Source organism: Ammodytes marinus (genome assembly GCF_949987685.1).
Source record: "Ammodytes marinus genome assembly, chromosome: 14".
Classification (NCBI taxonomy): Eukaryota; Metazoa; Chordata; class Actinopteri; order Uranoscopiformes; family Ammodytidae; genus Ammodytes; species Ammodytes marinus.
Window position 1 is genome coordinate 19480681 of NC_137218.1, and position 21751 is coordinate 19502431.

Here is a 21751-nt window from a genome sequence, read left to right on the forward strand (position 1 = left end):
ATTGCTTGCCAGACCCGAGATGGAAACCTAGAGGAGTTCTTTCGACACGAGAACCAACCATGTCCACCAGCGCTTTCTGATGGGGGAGGTCTCCGACTGGGAGTGAAGAGTGATCTGCTTCCATGCCTGGAACAAGTTCACAGTGCATACTCTGACAGTCCAAAGGTTACCTGCACCATTGTAGATGGGGCAGCCATCATCCAGATGCTGAAACCAAGTTCAGTAAAAACCTTCAATGACTATGCCCATGTGATCTTCATTCCATATCTGACCAGAAAGTTTGAAACTGTGTCCAGGCTTGATCTGGTGTGGGACCGCTACTTGTCTGACTCTCTGAAAGCTGCTACGAGAGCAAAGCGTGGCACTGAAATTCAGAGACGTGTGGTAGGTGATGCAGCCATTCCCAGGAACTGGCAAAACTTTCTTAGAGTTGACAGCAACAAGACTGAGTTGTTTGCCTTTCTCTCGGAGGCTCTGCTCAGATGGTTTGTGCAGGAGGATAAACAGCTTGTCATCACAAGTGACATGGAAGTCCTTAGCAAGCCACCTCTCCCAGATAGGACATCGATTGCTCCTTGCACGCATGAGGAAGTGGATAGTCGCATGTTATTGCACGTAGCCCATGCAGCAAGAAACGGCCACCACAAAATTATGATTCAAACAGTTGATACTGATGTTGTGGTGCTGGCTGTGGCAGTGGCTCAGACTCTACAACCAGAGGATGAGCTTTGGTTGGCTTTTGGTACTGGTAAGAATTTTCAATATTTGGCAGCCCATGAAATTGCAGCAGGGCTCGGGCCCGAGAAAGCATGTGCACTACCAGTGTTCCATGCATTGACGGGTTGTGACACTGTGTCAAGCTTTGTTGGCCATGGGAAAAAGACTGCATGGGCTGTATGGTCTGTGCTTCCAGAACTTACACATGCCCTGTTGAAAGTGTCTTCAGCCCCAGATGACATACCACAGGAGGTAATGGCCACAATTGAGAGGTTTGTTATCTTAGTCTATGACCGAACCAGCACATGTACAGAAATCAATACGGCAAGGAGGAAGTTATTTGCAAAGAGGCACAATGTGCAAACAATCCCCCCTACCAAGGCTGCCCTAGAAGAGCATGTTAAGAGAGCTGTATACCAAGGAGGGCACGTGTGGGGTACAGTCCTGGTGTCAACACCAGAACTACCTTCACCGTGCGAATGGGGCTGGTCAAAGTCACCTGAGGGGGACTATGAACCCTTCTGGACATGCCTACCAGAAGCAGGCCAATCAAGTTATGAACTTGTCTCATGCAAATGCAAGAAGGGTTGTGTTGGGCAGTGTAAGTGCAAAAAATCCCACTTACAGTGCACAGCCCTTTGTGTCTGTGAAGGCGAGTGTGACTAGTCTTCCCTGTGATAGACCCTAGGTTTCCCTTGCTCAACATGAGTATTTTGAGATAGAAAGAAGATTCTTAGAAATTCCAAAGTTCCCAATTCAAATTCTGCATCAAGATAAATGTATAATTAAACATAGAGATCATCCATATCTAACTAGTTGGCGGCCATTTTGAATTTTCAATGAAAATGTTCCACTATCCAAAAGACATTTACCAAGTAGTATGAATGGTAAATAAGTCTGAAATATCATATTAAATCCATCATTCATAAGAAAACAGTTGTTGCTGGCGGACATTTTGAAAAATGGCTGCCATGGGCGCCATGTTGAAAATTCATGATGGCTCCACATCCAAATCTTTTGAGAATGCCTTTGGCTATAAGTGTACCAAATTTCATGCTTTTATCACAAAATGCACAATTCCTTTATATTTTGGAACTAACCTCTTGTACTATATATCTTTCAGGTTATTTAATTCAACAGCAGCAATAAAGACACTCTACCATTCAAACAATGATAGGAAGGCAAGATAATTAGGCTACAAAACCAAGAATGCAGGCACAAAAGTAAATATAGAATAAATACTGTCACAAGTTCACTGAAATAATAGGCTACATTAGATTAATTTTTTGATTAAATGAAACCACCACACTAACATTTAAATGTGAAGAGGAATTAAATGAATAAAATGACAATAAAGTTAGGTATCTGCATCTCTAAGTATACCAATAAAAATCTTATTAAAAAATAAAACGCTCCTTTATTAAAAATGAGCAAATATAGTATAAATAAAACTGAATAATATACATTTATTTTTTCTATTTCATTCATGAAATATCTGGTCGCAGAGGATAAATCTCCTGGGACCGCCTTCTTGTCAGAAACTACAATCCCAGAATGCCTTGCAACGTTGGCAGCATTTCTTGTCGACGTGGGAAGGGAGGGATTCGGACACAAACAAATGTCCACGGGTTTGATGTCGGGCTACGTTACTGATAACCGTGACATGTCAGGCGGGTTATGATAGATAAGTCCGTGACATTTGAAACATGTGGCTCAAACCCGACGAGATTCTGCTGAAAAACGCGTTTAAATTATGGGTCACCGAGAAGGATAATGAGTATTTCGTACTGCAAAGGAGACGAGGGTACGGAGAAGGTGGAGGCGGTTTGACAGGTAACGCTAGCGGATTTTATTATTGCCTCCTTGCATGTGTTGGAGAGCTGCTGCTGCTGCTGTGGCGGCCAAACCTCATTTAAACAAACAGGTTAATAACGGGTTAATTCGCTATACATTTGCATAGCTAACGTGCTGTCTGCCAAGTAGGGCGGGTACTGCTGTACAGCATACCCGTCCACAGGAAAATATCCTCATAGCAACAGGTATGAGTGTCAAAGGGCCATGAGACAGTTTAGCTACAAACAGCTGGTTTTCTGTTGACACGCCTGTCCCAGAAGGGAAGTCTTTTTGAGTGAAGCCTAGGCTACTGTTTGTTTTAGTGATTGTTACATAAAACAAGTGACAAGGAGGATAGGGGCAATACTGTGCAGTACACCTAACCACAGTAGACAAGGCTTATTTTGTCTACTGTGGTTAGGTTTCAGGATGTAGCCTACATCAGCTTGACAACTTTAAACTCCAGTCACATCTGACAAAAGCACACATTATTATTCATATATTTTGGGCTAGTTGCCCCAGGGCAGGGCAGGCAGTGCGGTCAGTTTGGTAACGTTTGCAGCACTTTCTCCCTGAAGCCAGCAACATAAGAGAAAAAACCCTTGAATTTATTATGGCACTGCAATGTTAGGGACTGCTGCCTGCTCGTGGACATGGACAACAAATGTGTCAGCTACTTTGTGGTGACATTGATGATCAGTTGATTTGTCACACTGTAATTTAAGTGATATGTCACAGCTTGGCTAAAAATTAAATGTACATTTTTAGCATAGAGAGAAATCCCTTGACAGTTGGTTTTACAGACTAAAAGTTGCAGTGATTGATTGTATGCATTTTTATAAGTCTGCCATTGCAAAGTTTACCAATTTGCAAAGATTTAAAGCTGAGAATTTTGCACTTTTCCTTTTTTTGCGTTAAAATTACTTAGGATTGATAGGTTGAAGGAACCTCAATTTTGAATTGATCCAAATTTTTTATTATTATTGAATTGTTTTCATTAGTTGTATTACCTCTTTTTTGTTACTCAAATAATGCCTTGGGGACAATAACTTCCAGTTTAAGAAATGATGACTGCATGTATTTAGCTGAACTGTTAGGTCTTTTTTTCTTTTTTAGCTCTTCTTTCTATAAATGAACAATGTGTGAACTCTAAAAAATAGCAGCTTTAAATCATGCAACACCAAGTGCACCCTCAGGTCGTCCATTCCAACTGAACCCCTGGGGAGATTCTGATCTGGGCACAACTTGTTGTATTAACCAATGTCAGAGAGATCGCAGTATTAAAGCAATGTCCGTAATCTGCCAATTATTGCGGCCTACAGTTTCGAACCCCCAAGCCACGGCGTGACATCTGTATGGTAATTAATGGATAATTTATGATTATCAGTGGTGTTCTTGCTGAAGACAAAAGGGCTGATGTCCTAATTGGATGCTTTAATGATAGTGGAGTACTGGAGGTTAAATTGTACCTGCTTGTGCCTATAGCATGCTGCACTTGAAGCCCTCTCCAGCAACTGAGCCTCTTGTGTCTAGTCTCTTTTTATTGAGTCCATCCTCTATTGAGCGATGTTGCTCTCCACTGATGAGAACATAAATTATGTCAACTGTGCTTGATCCTTTTGAATCCTTTTATTATTTGGCAGCTCCAAGCCTCCTACATATGGAGAGCTGATCCAGGTTCAGCAGGCAGGCCAGTATAATGCTGATGCATTGCTTGAGTGTGGTTTCACAGCCACCTTGTTAATTATTCATGGAGGGCATGTCAGAGAGAAGTTGTAAAGGTAACCGATTTCTGCTAAATTTAGTTGTGCGGCTCTGACACAGTCCATAGGGATCTTTCCATTTTCTACAATGTCAGGATGAGTATACTGTGAAGGCACAGTGTGCAATCGAGGTGTGGATAAAAAAGAAACAGTACTGATATACTGTTTAATACGTTTTTGTTGTTGTTATATAATCTGATGCTGTTAAACACAGATAAACATAGTGTTCAGGCATTTTAAGGAAATGTTTTTATTTTTATCCTTGTGTATAGGTATTATATTTGTTTTCCCGATTTGAAAGACATCACATCGCTGAAGGTCATGTGTGATAGTATTGTTCAAATAATCAGTATATGCCAATATTGTATGTTACAGGTCTCCTTGTGGGAACTCTGGATACCGTGTTAGACTCCACATCCAAAGTTGCTCCCTTTCGAATTCTGCACCACACACCAGACTCACAAGTGTATTGGTCAATAGCATGTGGTATGTTACATTTCAATTGTGCTGTTGAACGATTTCATTTTAAACACAGATCACAAGCAACATGTCTTTTATTCATTGTGATTGATTGCATGTGCGCTGTTAATGTGCTAAAGTCCAGAAAAACTATATTTTGTAATGTGCTTTCACTGTTGATGTTGGGTCAGGTGTCACCAAGGAGGAGATTGTCCAGCACTGGGAATGGCTGCAGCAGAACATCATGAGGACGCTCTCTGTGTTTGACTCCAGTGAAGACATCACCAGCTTTGTACAGGGCAAGATCAGAGTAAGAAATGACGGGAACATCCCACACAGCTGCTGTGTACACATGATAATCTCTCAGCAGCCGGGCTGTAATTGTAATGCTATCAAATACTGAATGTTATAACGGCCTCATTATCATTGTTGTTAAACGTTACACTCTTGACGATCAGTAAATGCAACCTGATTACATGTAGTCATTTTTTTAGGCGACCTAACAAATTAGTAAATGTGGCTTTGTGACCAAGGGCAACACCTTTCAGATCACACACACACACACACACACACACACACACACACACACACACACACACACACACACACACACACACACACACACACACACACACACACACACACACACACACACACACACACACACACACACACACACACACACACACACACACACACACACACACACACACACACAGTCATTTTGTGCAGCTTTAAGGAATATGATTGTTGTCTCACTGTATCCTGCAGTAACCTTCTATGTGTAATGTGTTAGGGTCTTATCGCAGAGGAAGGGAAGACGTCCATGGTGCTGGAGGAAGATCCTGAGAAGTTCCGAGAAGCACATTTGAGGTTTGAGAAGTGGTTTGAGCTCCCGCCGCAGGAAAAGCTGGTCACATATTACTCATGCAGCTATTGGAGGGGCAAAGTGCCCTGCCAGGGCTGGCTCTACCTCAGCACAAACTTCCTGTGCTTCTATTCATACCTGCTGGGATCTGAGGGTAAGCCAACCCTGTGGTGCCATGTATTAACATGAGCTGCCATTTGCCTTGTGTTGATTGGCAGTAACGACCGCTGTGGCAGCTCCTAACAGCCTTTGTAAAGGGCTTTTATGACCGAAAGGAACATGCTTTGAACAATTCAGTAGGAAATAGTTCTTGATATTGAAAGCCATTTAAAATAATAATAATTGTACAATAATGATTACCCCATTCATTTTAATCTCTTGTGATGACTCTGCAGTCAAACTGGTCATCTCCTGGGATGAGATCTGGAGGCTGGAGAAAACCTCCAACGTGATTCTGACAGAGAGCATCCACGTCTTGGCTCACGGGGAAGATCACTACTTCTCAATGCTGATGCACCTCAACGAAACATTTGTTATCATGGAACAGCTGGCCGACTACTCCATCAAGCGCCTTTTCGATAAAGAGGCCTTTCAAAGAGAGCCAGCGCTCTCAGACCCCCTGCAAATTACCAAAAGGTACTACTGTCTGTCTGCCACACTACAGAGCTTTACATGATCCTGTCAGTGTCTATTTTGCATGACGAAACCAGTCCCGGGTATTTTAAATCACCCGATAATCCAGTGCTGGCCAAGTGAGTCTACAGCTGCTATAAATAATTATTTATTTTGTTGCTTGGAATTTTTCCTCATTCTAGCTTTGGGTCTAATGGCAGAATGTAAGATATTGTGTATGGACTGTGAAGCCCACTGAGGCAAGATGGCTTTTTTGTGATATTGGGCTATAGGAGAGAACGGGGTAATCTGAGCCACTTTTTACATTTGCTCCCCTCTAAGCGAGCTAAAATGATTTATCACTCAAATTGACAAATTTCCCATTAATTCAGGATGTTTCCTAGAAATGGGCATTAGCAGAATTTTTTAACTCTGAACAAAATCAAATACAACATATTATAATTCAAAAGGTTTTAATAAGATTCAAATGAAAGATAGAACCAGTTAGATTAGAACACAGTCTGGGGGTCAGAACACAGGACCCTTAGAGCCAGCTAGTGTCTGGGGGTCAAAGCATAGGAAAATCAGAACCAGCGAGAACAGCCTGGGACTCAGAACACAGGAGAAGACCCAACTGGATTATAACATCAGCCTGTCATACTCGTCTTCCTGGTGTATTTCCTTGGCATGATGGCTTTTCTACAATGTGTATGACATTAAAATAAAACATATGTCATGTAATATTACATTAAAATATGTTTAAGACTAAACTTAACTTGTGCCTCATGGTGGGGGAAAGTGAGACAGTGGCTCACTTTCCCCCACAGCATTTGGCTCACTTTCCCCCACCACCACAATTTGAGAAAAAACTACCTCTCTTAGCATTTCAGGCACCATGAGGTCCTCTCTTTCAGGGCCATGGGGAAATGAGAGGGGCTTGAAAACATATATCTCACATGACCACAAATGTTTTCCGTTGCCTAGATACAGGGGGTGGCTCACATTACCCGATGCCTCAGATTCCCCCGTTCTCCCCTATATAAAAAAAACTGATTTGAATTGATTTTCAGAAAACTTCAATGTGATGTTCTGCTTATGACATTACTTGCTGCTTTACTTTCCCCCCACAGAGGCCTCGAAGCTCATGCAAAGAGCGATCAGTTCCGGTCGTTTTTTAGACTTCCGACAGAGGAAAACCTGTTAGAGGTGCACGAGTGCTTCCTCTGGGTGCCCTTCAGCCATTTTAATACACTTGGCAAGATCTGCCTGTCTGAGAACTACCTGTGTTTTGCCAGCCAGGATGGAACCCAGTGCCATGTCATCATTCCAATGCGAGAGGTAAAGTGAGACAAAGGCCGTGTGAAAGCGCTGCCAAATACACGCTGTCTGAAATGGCATCCTGCACACTGATGAATAGCAGAATACTTCAAAAGCCACTCTCTTGTCTGCCAACGTTGTCTTCCTCCAGGTTGTTAATGTCGAGAAGCCAGACTCCAGCAACAGGGCTTTGATTGTGTGCGTGCGAGGCAAGACGGCGCTGCGTTTTTCCGAGGTGCGGGACTACCAGCGGCTTGCCAACACAATCCGTAGCAGGTGCGGGATTAGTGCCAGTCCTCAGCACTCTGCTTCAACAGAGGTAAGGCATTTTATTTTTATTTTTAAAATTTGCGGTGTTGTTCTCTTTATTTTGCAGTTGGCTTGGATTGTGTTGCTTGCAATGGTTTTACGTGAGTGAAAAATAATCTGATTTATCACTAAGGTCATACGAGGCGAGTGCCAGTCGCTCATCAATCACTTCGAGGACAACCCAGAGGACGTGACGCTGATGGTGGGACAGAGAGACAGCAGCAAGGCCGTGAGCACAGAGGCTCTCATGACAGTTTTCCACCCCCAAGATGTTGAGAACCTTGACCCCAAAATGGTAATTATTTAGTTAAAATGAATCCTAACCACATTCACTTACACAATCTGACTGAAGAATGCTGATTTCACCTTTGGGGTGTGGGGCAAATGTCTACTTAATCCAAGGGTGGTCATATATAAAAAAAAATAAACACATACAGTATATCGCACACAACCATTTTTATGCTATAACATTTCAGTTTGTGCTATCTGTGTGTTTGACAGCTTAAGGAAAAGATGAAGGAACAGTCTTGGAACATCCATTTCTCTGAATACGGACGTGGCACCAGCATGTTCTTCAACAGGAAGACGCGGGACTTGATTGTCCGTGGTGTTCCCGAGGCCTTGAGAGGGGAGCTGTGGATGCTTTTTTCGGGTGTGTCATATACAGCAAACATTACCCTCACCATATTTTTGGTTTAGTAGGTGGTTTGTAGTGTCAGTGATTTATCAACTAATCCTTTCACGATTTGAAAGTGTTAATAACGCGAGTGCGCACTCAATGTAAATAATTGAGTGAAGCCTGATTGGTATGAGATCTTTGCTGCATCTGTTTTTGACTTAACAGACTCTGGTTTTCTGCTTGTGTAGGAGCTGTGAACGATATGGCCACTCACCCCGGCTATTACACAGAGCTGGTTGAGCAGTCCCTGGGCACGAGCACTTTGGCTACGGATGAGATCGAGAGAGACTTGCACCGCTCACTGCCAGAGCACCCGGCCTTTCAGAGTGACACAGGAATCTCAGCCCTGCGCAGAGTCCTCACTGCCTATGCGTACAGGAACCCCAAGATTGGCTACTGTCAGGTACTTTGATTACGTTTTAGATTTGATTATAAAAGGGCAGCAAAGCCCCTATTGACACTGATAACAGACACTCAAAAGCTTTCAGAGGAGTTAAGTGAAATGCATTAGCCAAGTACGGTTTGTTATCACAGGAAAAGATAGGATGAATATAAGAAACAGGGACACAAAATTAGAACAATCAGCCAATCTGCCGTCTTCACTTCTGGTGAGAATTTATGTGAGAATGTGTTTGTTTTTGCTGTTTTAGAAACGTCAAACCCTTCACCTTTTTTAAACAATCTTTTCCTCTACTGTGTGTGTTCATTTCATGACACTGTGGAGTGCAGAATCTCTGAAAAGCTGAGGGGAGTTTTTAGAAAGAGGCTCTTGAAAAAACCCACCTCGTTGACTCAAAGACCTTCATACGGGCCTCCCCCTTTTGCAGTTGACCTTATTCTTCCAACTGAAATAGTCTGTTTTGTTCAAGTGTGTACCCTTTGTATCTCCTCTTCAGGCCATGAACATTCTCACGTCAGTCCTCTTGCTCTATGCCAAAGAAGAGGAGGCTTTCTGGCTCTTAGTGGCCGTCTGTGAGAGGATGTTGCCCGATTACTTTAACCGCCGGATAATTGGTGAGAAAGGGGGTGGGGCAAAATGGTACCATTATCACACTGACTACATTTACATGCACTACATATTCCGATTAAGGTCTATACTCCGGTTAAGACATTATTCCAAATAAGGTGATGACATGTTCAGCAGCTACAGGGATATTCCTGTTTACATGTCAATCAGCATATTCTGAATACTCTGTCTATAGAATTCTGTGGTACAAGCGTCATGATGTCTGATGGAAAATGAACATTCTTTGTGTCATTGTCGTTATCTTGAATAGTTTTGTCAGCCAAAAATGACACCGCTTCTTTTAAGTGGCCTTGTTGCTTGTTTACACACTGTAGTTTAACAGCCATAAACAAGTGCATGGGTCGCAAACTGCGGCAAATGCTGAAAAATGCAGCAAAAACTCTGGTCGGAATATGTACTGTACTCCGATTAAGGTGTATACATGCCACAATAATGTGATTACGATAGGAATACTCCACATGTCTTAATCTTATTATGGCTTACTCTGAATATGACCTTATTCTGATTAAGGTTAGCAGAAACTGCTGTGTACATGGCTGTGTCTTAGTCGGTATATGATTGATTTAATTTTATTCCAGACACAGAGAAAAACGGTCCATAATACAATACAAAAACAGTAAAAAGACAAACAACAATAAAAAAGACTAAAAAAGACTCCAGCTGTCAGTTCCACACTACACAAAGAGTGTTCAGATATTAGCATATAGGCTAAAGCGCCAATGGTTCCATAATGTGGAAGTGAACCTAACCGCACTCATTGTAGGGTTCACTAGAGTTGTGATTATGCCGTTACATGACCCCGATAGTCTACACATACATCTGTACATATGATTCCTGAGCACAGCAGGACAGGTGGGCACATTAACACTGACAAACATTTGGCTTGCACTGCTCCAACGTGGCATATGAAGCAGCAGCCTCATGCCATCATTATATGCTACATTGAGTTTCTGCATACTGCTTTTCTTATAGCGTCGCCACAAGTGGGCAGTATACATTGGGGTGCAAAAAGCTTTAAAAAGAGTGGTCTTCACAGACGATGAACACATACTAAACTTGCGCTTCAACATATTAGCTTGTGCATACATCATACAGTACTGTCTGCGGATGTCCCTGTCGTCAGACAGGTCAGCAGTTATAAAGTGCCCTAAGTATTTGACCTCCTCACATACTTTAAGGACAGCACCGGACAGAAGAAAATCAGGAACCAACAGTTTATTGTCCTCCCTGCTTCTAGCGATCATGATATTGCTCTTTTTGGAGTTGTACTTAATATCAAAGTCTGCACCATATTGGGAGCAGACCCTTAGCAGCTGTTGGAGGCCAGCACTGTATGGACAAAGAATCACCAGATCATCTGCGTACATCAGGTGGTTGATAATGGTGTCCCCGATCAAACAGCCTGTTCCACAGTTATTTAGCAGCTTTGAAAGATCATCCAAATAAATATTAAAAAGAAAGGGAGATAAAATGCTTCCCTGCCTAACTCCGTTACTTACATTGAATGGGGCAGACATAGAGTTACCCCATTTCACATACATAGACTGATGAGCATACCAAAAAGCCAAGATTCTAACTAAATATTTGGGAACCCCTCGGTTGTGCAGTTTGAGGAATAGCTTCTCATGATTCACACGATCAAAGGCTTTTGAAGCATCAATAAAACACATAAAAATTGTGGAATTTTGCCTGTTATACACATCAAGTACCCCATTTAAGGCAAAAATACACATATCTGTGCCATGTTTAGGTTTAAAGCCGAACTGGTTGTCAGAGGTCAATAGAAAATGTTCCAACCTATTCAGTATAATCCTCTCCAAGACCTTGGATAAAACACTGGCCAGAGCTATAGGCCGGTAGTTATCCGAGCTGTTAATTTTTCCAGCTTTGTCTTTAATGATGGGCACTAATGTGACAGATAAAATAGAATCAGGTAGAATACCATGGGTTAAGAACCCAGTGAAACAAATAGCAATTAGGGGGCATAGTTTTCTACTTGCATGTTTTAAGTGCTCCGCAGATATCTTATCCATACCACAAGCCTTATTATCTTTTAGCATCATAATAGCATCATATATCTCTTGAGGGAAAACCATCACGTCTTCATTGCTATCAATGCTACTCGCTGTGAAAGAGTTACTTTTAACACAGTTGAGGAGATCATAAAAATGTTTCTGCCACAACTGAGTAATTTTCTCTGAGCCGCTGACACCATCAATATTGGTTGGTAACGATGTTTTACAATTATTACTTCTTTTGATTTCTTTCCAGAAATCAACAGGACTATTGTATTGCAGTTTATTTGCAAGAGAGTCAGACCTCATTGTATTTTCATTCCTCTTAATGAAACGTAGTGCATATTTAAATTTTGCATTTGCATGCTTCTTATATTCAAATAAGGGACCATGTTTATGTCTGCCTGACTCAACCCATGCTTTGAAGGCCCTTCTTGCCTCAGCATGAATCTCTTCCACATAGTCATTCCAGCCTGGCTTGACTTTGTACAGTCTGTGGGTCTTATACAGGGGCCTGCTTGACGCAAGGAGAGCCTTCACAATATTATCATACATGGAGCACAGCTCAATACCATGTTGAGGGTTCTTACAATTAATATCATGGCATGCAATGGAATATTTTGGTAATTCAATGTTGCTCAGCAAGATGTCAGTCCGAAAATAGTACTCCTTAAGATCATCCTCAGACAGGTTAGACCAATCTATTTTACCCTCACATACATTGTTATCTACAGACACAAGAGTAGGTATATTGCCTAGATTTACAGATAGAGAAATATATGAATATATGAACGTAACCGGGTTAACATAAGAGTATAGCTGTGCATGCAAATGTAGTCATTGTTTCTGCTGGTAATTTGGGGGAATCAAAATCTGGACGATTTTAGCAATGATGTTGCTTTCTGAGTCTGACATCTTATGGCTCTTTTCTTCAGGCGCTTTGGTAGACCAGGCGGTGTTCGAGGACCTGATCCGAGAGAACCTCCCCCAGCTGGTGGAGCACATGACGGACCTGAGTTTCTTCTCGTCCGTGTCCCTGTCCTGGTTCCTCACTCTCTTCATCAGCGTCCTGCCCATAGAGAGCGCTGTCAACGTGGTGGATTGTTTTTTCTACGACGGCATAAAGGCAATTCTGCAGCTGGGCCTGTCGGTGCTGGATTACAACATGGAGGCTCTGATCAGTTGCCACGACGATGCCGAGGCCGTGACCATCCTCAACAAGTCTGTGTGAACACAAACAAAGCAGCACTGGTGTATTTTGAAACATTACTACTGGAAATAATAAATTGATGTCTGCCTTTCTCTGATGGTGTTATTTCAGATTCTTTGACAGTGTAACAAACAAAGACAGTCCGTTGCCTTCGACAGTGCAGCAAGCGTCCGTGGGCAGTATCGATAGAGCGTCCCACTTGAATGTGGATATCAGCGAACTGATCAAAGAGGCCTACGAGGTACTGGGAGTTTTCTCCCTCTGTCAGTTTTATTCAGTGATGTTGTTGTGTTGTGGTTGATTTTAACGAATCGCGCTTCCTTTTAGAAATACGGACATATCCGTTCAGAGGAAGTGACAAGTTCACGGAAAAGGAACAAACTGTATGTGATCCAGACGCTGGAAGATACAACCAAACAAAATGTTGTAAGTGGCTATTGAGTTCACAGTAGTTGGTGTTATTCTTCTTACTGTGGTATTAACGATGCGGTTTCAAATCTATTTTCAGATTCGGGTGGTTTCCCAAGAAGTCCGATTCAGCGGCCCACAGCTTGATGAACTTTACAACTTGTTCAAAGTGAGTCAAATACATTATCCAGCGTCTTCATTGTCCTCCTACGAAAATAAAATTAAAGTATATTTGTTTCCTGTTTTTCAGAGGCAGCATTTCCTCAGCTGCTACTGGCTGATGAAGAGTCCCGCTCTGCTCCATCACGACCCCAGCCTGGCCTATCTGGAGCAGTACCAGCTGGGCTTCCAACAGTTCAGCGTGCTCTTCTCCCTGCTGGAGCCCTGGGCTTTCTGCACCAACAAGGGCACCCTCTCCCTCTGGATATTCCGCCTGATAGACGAGAACCAGGACGGCCTCATCAACTTTAAAGAGTTCTGCTCTGCCCTCGGTAGGTTCAACTCCTGCTCTATTCCAATACAATGGAGATGTTAACCTTGGCGTCAACTGCTGCTGTAATTTTAAAATGGCTTCTCCCGCAGATACTCTGTACAGTGGATCTTTCACAAATAAGCTGAAATTCCTCTTCAAGCTGCACCTGCCACCAGGTGAGTGATGAACACTGGATTTAGCCGAAATCAGAAAAAAGTCTACATTTCTTTTAAATGATTAACAACTCTCACTCTAACCCCTAACCCATTGTGTTGTCGCCGTCACATCTGTCTGTCTCTCTTAAACTACAAAATAGATTATTGTAAGTGTTTCCTCAAGCTCAACCTCTGACCCATTTCTCTCACAACTTATCTACAGTGATGATAAATTCCAGGTTTAAAGTTCAAGTGAAGCCAATGTTTGCAATGCAAATGTCTTCAGACGGGATTGTTTATGCTTTCCAAGTTCTACCTACTGCCTTCAAGTGATAGCAATAACTCTCCGGCAACAGACATACTGAAGCAGTCTAATGATAAACATAAGGTCAGAAGGATTTATATCAGTCTTTTGGTTACACAGCTCTGAAATGTATGAGTTATCATTTCAATAATCCAGTCCATAACTCTGCATTTGTTAAGGGAGCACATTGCCTGGGGGAAGAAACTGTCCATGACTATGTGGCTGTTTTCTGCCTGATGTGGCAGCGGGAGCTTGAAAGCAGGGTTAAGAATAGTCCATGTTGGGTGAAAGGACTTTGCCATGGCAACGACGGGTGTGAGGAGCTATAAGGGCATTTTTCAGTGGGCTAAGATGAGATGAAAACCTGCTCAAATAACAACTGACAGCTAAGCAGCAGCAGGGTACTGACTCACTGTTTGTGATGCGCCAGGCCAGTGATCACCAAGAAGCAAAGCTCCTTTTTATGTCTCGTATGGAGAGGGCATATTGCTTCAGCACCAAGGACAGGTCGCATTCTGAAAGGCACAGCTCATTTCCATTGCTATAATTACTGAACCATCACAGACCTCACCTGTTACATCACTCTACATGTCTGAGTGCAGGAGGGCGTGAGAGGTCCAGACACTGTCTGATAAGTGGGATATGTCATGTGTGTCAGCAATTCTGGAGAATGCTTGTTCTCAAGGAGATATGCACTGATTTTGACAAACTGATTTTGAAGTGGACATTTTTTGGTTGCCTCATGTGTATGAGACACATAGGTCTTTTGGACCAAATCAACCCATTTGATGTCATAAGACGAACAACTACACATACAGTGTTTTGTATATTCTCATTTTGACATCTTAATGCAATGTGGGTCTTTGCCCTTCAGCAAAGTCTGCAGAGGTGTGGACTAGCAGAAAGTGTGCTGAGAGGGCAATAAAACCTTATTGATGTCAACTCAAGCACTTGGTGATTTCTCAGTGGGACGGCCCAGAGCACTCGTAGACTGGGCAGGAGACCACATCAAAGTCTGACATTGGATATGGGCCAAACGCTCCATTGATCAGGCAAATTAAATCATGTGCTATATGGAGGCAAGAGTCGTCAGGTTTTTCATTCCTAAACACACAGCTGCATTCACTTATCTGCTTCACTTGGAGACCAGGGAGTACACGGTGACATCATCTGTGTCGTGATTGGTTGTAGGGCACAACAAAATAACTTGTTGTACCATTAATTAACTTACAGCTTCCCTAAAAGCTGCAATATTCCGCATAACCCAAAGTATGAATATGACATTTTGGATGCTTTCACAGCAGATCATTAGTAGAAGGAGACATGGTTGGCAAAAGGGAAAGGTCAGAGCTTGACAGAGATCCTCTGGAATGTGTCTAATGTTCAATAAATCTGCCAAGTAGATTTGAGATAATTGGGGAAAGGGCACCATAGTCATTAAGGTTCATTCTGTTTGATATCCTAAATTTAGGCGACAGATGTAATTGCAAAGACACAACGAACAGCCAGCCGACATGGCAATCCTATGGCTGAGCCTCTAATGCAGCACAACGCTATTAGGCAAATATAATGGCACTGCTGGCTCGTGAGGGTAATTGTTTATTCCAGCAGTGCAAACTGACATGCATGCATGCACACATACACAAAGTCATTGGTGGGGGTTGTGGCGTCAAAGTATAGCACGCCTCATATATACACTGTAAAGTATAAAATAGTACACACAGAGGTATTTTACATGTATTTATTTTCAAAACAATCGATGGCACAGAAGGATGCTGGAGTTGATTTAGCTTTTTTTGTTAAATGTTTCCTTATTCATATTTAATAATACCAATGAGTTACCAGTTTATTAAGTCCCTAATGCAAACAAATGACTAGAAACACATTTAAATATAATCCTGTCCAATACCACCACCACTAACTACTGTAATCTTCAACTTCACATTGTAAACTTCACAAAGATACAATCTACTGCAGGATTGTGAGATGGGATTGCATTGGCCGCAATTTTTAATAAACTGATGATAACTCTGTGTAAATGGACATCTGTGTTTCCTTTTTAATCAAATTTCATCTACATTGCTTATGTGGATCCTGTGTCTCTTCATCTTTTCCACTCCGTGCACTCATAGTCCGTATCTTTTAGCTTTCACAGGTAGTCCTTTGCACTTAAAGGAACAAAGAATCCAGCACTTTATTCCAGTGACTGAAGACTCTTCTCACTTGAGTAGACTCACTGGTTAGCCTCTTTACTCTTTCCTTTTCCTTAAGAACTCAGATGACACTTTTATCCTTTCTGTCATAATTCTGTCCTGATTTTCTTGAATGCATTGATTGTTCTCGAGGCACCTCTCCATACAGTTGGTTCACCTCCTGCTTTTATATTTCAGCGTTTGATCTCCCTGAAGATGGTGTGATAAGGAAAAGTCCTGAAAGAGGTAGTATTTCACCCGAATGTATCAAACAGAAAACCTCTGTTGTAATGGCAAAACATTGGTTAATGTCTTTTTGTGTGTAATTGACAGGTAGAGGAAAAGTGGACCTGCAGGCCTACCTGAAACAATGGCAAAATGAAATACTTAAGAAAGAGGAAACCATCAAGGACCTACCCAGAATTAATCAGGTAATTCAATCTATGTTGCCTTATTAAAGATGGTGTCAGCGATACTGGAGAATGCTAGTTATCAAAATCAGTGAATATTTCCTCACGATCCGCTACCTGTCCGTACTTTGTGTGCAGAGAAAAAAAAACTGTGTTAATACACAGCCTAGGCTCTGAAAGCTGGTATGTAAACAAAGAGCATGTAAACAAAGGGGGCCCACCGTAGCTCGCAACATACTAGTTTACAGAGCCTAGGCTGTGTATCGACACTTGATTTTCTATAAACACACACACACACACACACAGTACGGATTTTCTTCCTGGAATGTAAAAAATAAATGTCTAATGTGAAATATAACAAAGTGCTTTTTATGTTCTATTGCAGAGTCAATTCATCCAGTTCTCCAAGACCCTGTACAACATATTTCACGGCGATCCAGAGGAGGAGTCTCTGTACCAAGCGGTGGCCCACGTGACCAGCCTTCTCCTGAGGATGGAAGAGGTCGGTCGGAGGCTGCAGGAGCCTAGCAGCCCGCCCGAGTCCTCAAAGCTCGCAAACAACAACACTGTTGCTGCTGCTTCTGCTGTTGCTGCTGTTGTTAGTGTTGTTGTTTCTGCTGAGGATGAGGAGTCTCCCACCACTGAAGAAGCCTCCACCACCCCGGAGAGCACCGACACATCAGGCTCCCACAGCAGCCAGGAGGCGGGGCCCGACCTCTCCGAGATAGACTGGTCCTTTTCCTTCGAGCAGGTCCTGGCTTCCCTGCTAAACGAGCCGCTCATAGTCAGATTCTTTGAAAGGCCTGTCGATGTCCAGGCTAAACTGCGACACTGTAAAGTGGCCCAGCTGAAGCTCAAAGGAAAATAAGTGAAAAGGATGCATAAGTGAATTGAATACTTTGATTCTGATTCAAACCCAGAAGTCACCATGAATTTCCTTCTTCGCCACCTGGATAGGGAAGTGGTTTTTATTTTTTGGAAAGATCATAAGATATTCTGTTCAAATGGAGGAGACATCAGATTTTAAAACGTGGGGAGCTATTTGAGTTCGTGTATGTTTTGGGCTCAGAAGTTTAGGCAGATGATGATCAGTGACCATGGCACAACATCTTTAAGACACCATAAGCACTGTTGTAACTAACAGTCAAGCAACCAATACCTTGAGTGCATTTTCATGTTAAGCCTCGTCGTTGGCCTACTTGCAGGCTGTCAATCCTCAAATCCCGATTATGCATTTTCAATTTCAGTAATGAAGTTAATTCTGTCATGTAGCCTCAGATTATTTGCATTTTTAAGTTTAGTTAAAAAATATTTTGTATTGTATTGTAGGAGGAACATTCACTACCGTTTCCTGTATTCAGAGTTTGTCCTTCTCTCTGTGAATTCACACTGAGTCTATGATGTCATAGCTCCATAACAAAACGACTTGGACAGGGTGAGTCTGCAGGAACATTATCCTTCTGGATATTTTGATATATTCTTCTCTGTCAGATTACTATAGCCTGTGCTTTCGTGAAACAAAGTGTAAATGCTGATGTGTCCCGTGACTTCAGTGTCTCCTGTTATTGGGCAACATTAGTGTGATTCTGTAAACGTCAGCTTATTGTGACCTTTTTAGTTGATACAGACACATAATCAACTTTAGTGTAGCGATTAAGGACAAGTTGTCCCTCAAAGTCATATGTTGATTTCAGAGATAATTCGACTGAGGTAATTGTGGTATTATACATTTTGCACTAATAAACAAGAGAGGATGCCGCACTGGCAAAGCACACATCTAGTATAGTTCCTCCAACAGCAGCACACGCAGAATATATTATAGCATGACTTCAAGAACGTCCTACTAGAAGGTATGGTCTTTAAAGTTAAATTAGTTCGAAATCCACAGTGCTGCTGTAAGTAAATCTCATGTGTCCGCTTCTGAAAATAACCTGTGTGTGATCTTAACAGTCCGATTTGGTTGATGTGCTTTCTCTCGTCCGTCCCACTGTATATGTAGGATGTTGTGCTCTCGTGTTAAGTGCAGCATTTTTTTTTTACATAGAGGTGTGTTCAATAGTCATTTATGATTATTGTATTTATGAGGCTTGTATTGAAAATGTAAGATATGAGCTAGTGGACTGTTGTGGACACAACTAAACCTTTTGAAGGACATTTTTGTTTTATCAAATCTCAGGGTGCAATTTGTGTACAATAAAAGGAAGAAAAGGGATATTTTTTCGACCCTGGACATACACTATATAGTATAAGAGTGAAGTACATAGCTTACAAAATGTCTGTAACATTAGAATATAGAGCATGCGTAGCATAGTTACAGGATTTGCCATATTATGCTAGCCTTCATGAACAGCCACTATTACTGCTCGCTACAGAAAGCCAGGTTTGACTGGCACTTGTTCATGCCTTTTCTTTTGCATCCATGCATTTATTTTCTCTTCTCATCTTTGCTTTTGCTTCTATCTGAAGTGGATCATTTGCACAGTTTTTTGAGATTCACAAGTTGTAGATGTGCCTGTATCTCGGCCAGATCTCAGCGGTTTCAGATTTTAAAAGGTCTTAACCGCTTCAGCTGTGGCCTGTCATCTATAGGGGCCAAATATACACATTTATAGAGCTTTATCTCAGCGTGTGCAGGGAAACTGTCTTTTGTCTTTTAAAAGCTCCTAATGTGCAAGTGAAATTCTGTTTTTATTTTTTATTTTTATTATTTTGCTAGGAATGTTTTGTTGTTATTATCCTAATTAAGTACTTTTTTTCACTTTTAGGACCAAACTGAAATGTATTTCAACGTGTAATTTATTGGGTTAGATTGTTGAAAGGAATTGTACATTCCCATTGGAAGTAAGCATTATGCAAAAATCTTTACTAATTGAAACTGAAAAGACAAATCTATCACTGTTAACATGACTAATGTAAAAAGAAAACTGAAATACATTCATCTTTGATATTGTAAATCCAAAGGTAGATGGGCGACTTCAGTTCAGTAACTAAAGCCGCAATGAATGTGCTGAGTATCAAGCTGATCATATTTCATCCTTTCATAACGGCAACATCTGAGGTCTGACTATTTCAATATGACTGGCTCATGTTGCATTTGTAACCTCTCCCAACTTTAAACATTATTACAAAATGCAAATTACAACTTCTCATTAAAGCATATTATGGTATTTTTTTATTTATGAGAGGTCCTGGGTCAGTTAACTGAATTTTGTTTACAATACCTTGAAAAATTATAGAAAAATTACAAATTTGCTTTAAAGAATTAATTTGTTGGTATTTTTTCAAAGAAATATAGAGCATTGGTAAAGACTAAAAAAACTATTGCTTTAGGCATAGCTTTTGGAAAATGACATCTAAGATAATATAAGATATTACGATTTTTTTAAGTTGTTGCACAAAATAGCTTGTGGTTTCCTCGTGGTGAGGAAATATATTTCAAAGAGAGGACTCTGTAGGAACAGAAGAAGGAAAAATCAGACGGTTGGAACGCTATCCATGCTGGCACCTGCTTGTCAGTTTTGCCATTAAGCATCAGAGAGTATTTACAGCAGGAATGGGTAATGCTCCTGCATAAGTATATGGTTAAGTCATAATGTGTACAAATGTATTCTAGAGCTTTTATGGTCTTTTAAGCACAGCATTTCTGTTTACCTGCTTGATTATAATTCATTTTTTATGTCCATGCAAAGGTATCAGAATAAAGAGTGAGCATTCTGACGAATAAGGTTCGAGTCATTCTGAGTTTCACCTGAAGCACCTTAAAGCAACACACACCAAGAGTACCTGTATGGGTTATCTGTCAGTAAGTCATGTTGATATGTCTTAATCGATTGGAACAGCTTATCAAATAGGGACATTTCTGAAGGATTGTTTTGTACAATAAATATAGTCTGAATGGATAGACAAACTGTCATTGTAACATTTCTTGGTTGACAAAGTCAAAAATTAATTCAAAAATATGTCACAACTAAGAAGAAAGATGGGTCTTTCTACAAGGAGGGGACTACTAGCCATTTCCTACTTTGTCCATAGTTGAAGTGTGTAGAATATATTTGTTTGTGTATGGATACAAATATAATTTAAGCATTAAATATGTTGAACAGTTTCTATCCATTTACAGAAATTTACCTTTAATACGAAATCAGACACTTCCATATTCATGCTGTAATATTATGTTCAGCACTACGTAATCCGAGAATGGCTGTGCTTGATCTCAAGATAAAATGTAATATTTTAAGTAATAAGAGGAATCAATCTTTTAGTTTTTTTCATTATCATATCAGAAAAATTGTTTTGTTTTCTCCAGACCCCAAAATAATTAACCAATTATGATGGAATTAAAAACTAACTGCAAGCAGGGCCTTTCTCATGAATGTTAAAACTGCAATTACTGATTTAATTTGGTGGTGCGACAGAAAAAAGTTTAACACACCGTTGCTGAATCCTTCCCTTATAAACTGATGACAGATTGGTCTAAACGAAACTGGAAAAGTTGGCCAGTCAGCTTAAAATCACTACAAAGAGCATAGGGAGAGCTGCAGATTCAAGGGATGATTAGCTGTTGGCTCATCATAATAATTGTAGTAATCCTCACATTGTCAATTGATACAGTTGTGTTTTTTAAAGGTGAACAAAGTAGCTATGACTCAAATAAATGTTTATTATATCTGTCATAGTTGTTGTAAGAGAGGCTCCAGACTTCACCAACAGGTCTGGAAATTCCTGTGTCCCCTCTCAACAGCTGACAATACAGATCTAAGCTGCATCCCAATCCAGAGACTGCGTCCTTCCTACGCGGTCTATGAAGGCTATAGCCTGTGAAGGCCGATTCGATGGCCGATCGAGCGTTATTAAACGAGACGGTCTCCGCAGGTCTCCGTTTACGAGCATTTCCGGTGTTGTGCCGAATTCCCACTCCCCCGCAGGATCCCACTCCCCTCCGAGGCGATTCTTAGGCTTTGAGGAAACTGTTAGTAGGCTATTTAATTCATGGTTCATCAA

At 41.3% G+C, this 21751-nt stretch overlaps 1 protein-coding gene across 2 annotated transcripts; it reads left to right on the forward strand.

The window, feature by feature from the left end:
* The first annotated feature begins 2342 nt into the window (after positions 1-2342).
* tbc1d8b (TBC1 domain family member 8B) lies at positions 2343-20510 on the forward strand. Of its 2 annotated transcripts, XM_080040364.1 has the most exons (21): positions 2343-2550; positions 4689-4799; positions 4964-5082; positions 5569-5794; positions 6036-6276; positions 7383-7590; positions 7721-7888; positions 8012-8173; positions 8380-8530; positions 8746-8960; positions 9454-9571; positions 12535-12820; positions 12921-13050; positions 13137-13235; positions 13318-13386; positions 13468-13708; positions 13800-13865; positions 16295-16387; positions 16539-16586; positions 16674-16771; positions 17136-20510. In XM_080040364.1, the coding sequence occupies exons 1-21, from the start codon at positions 2424-2426 to the stop codon at positions 17616-17618; spliced, it is 3459 nt and encodes a 1152-aa protein (XP_079896490.1). In that variant the 5' UTR covers positions 2343-2423; the 3' UTR covers positions 17619-20510. The 2 variants fall into 2 exon arrangements, with proteins under 2 accessions (XP_079896490.1, XP_079896491.1); XM_080040365.1 differs by lacking the exon at positions 16295-16387.
* Positions 20511-21751: the final 1241 nt, after the last annotated feature.

Coding starts and splice junctions, on each gene's coding strand:
- tbc1d8b (XM_080040364.1), top strand. CDS start 2,424: ATGTGGCTCAAACCCGACGAGATTCTGCTGAAAAACGCGTTTAAATTA. Junction 7,591..7,720: donor TCATCATTCCAATGCGAGAG/GTAAAGTGAGAC, acceptor GTCTTCCTCCAG/GTTGTTAATGTCGAGAAGCC. Junction 12,821..12,920: donor GCCGTGACCATCCTCAACAA/GTCTGTGTGAAC, acceptor GTGTTATTTCAG/ATTCTTTGACAGTGTAACAA.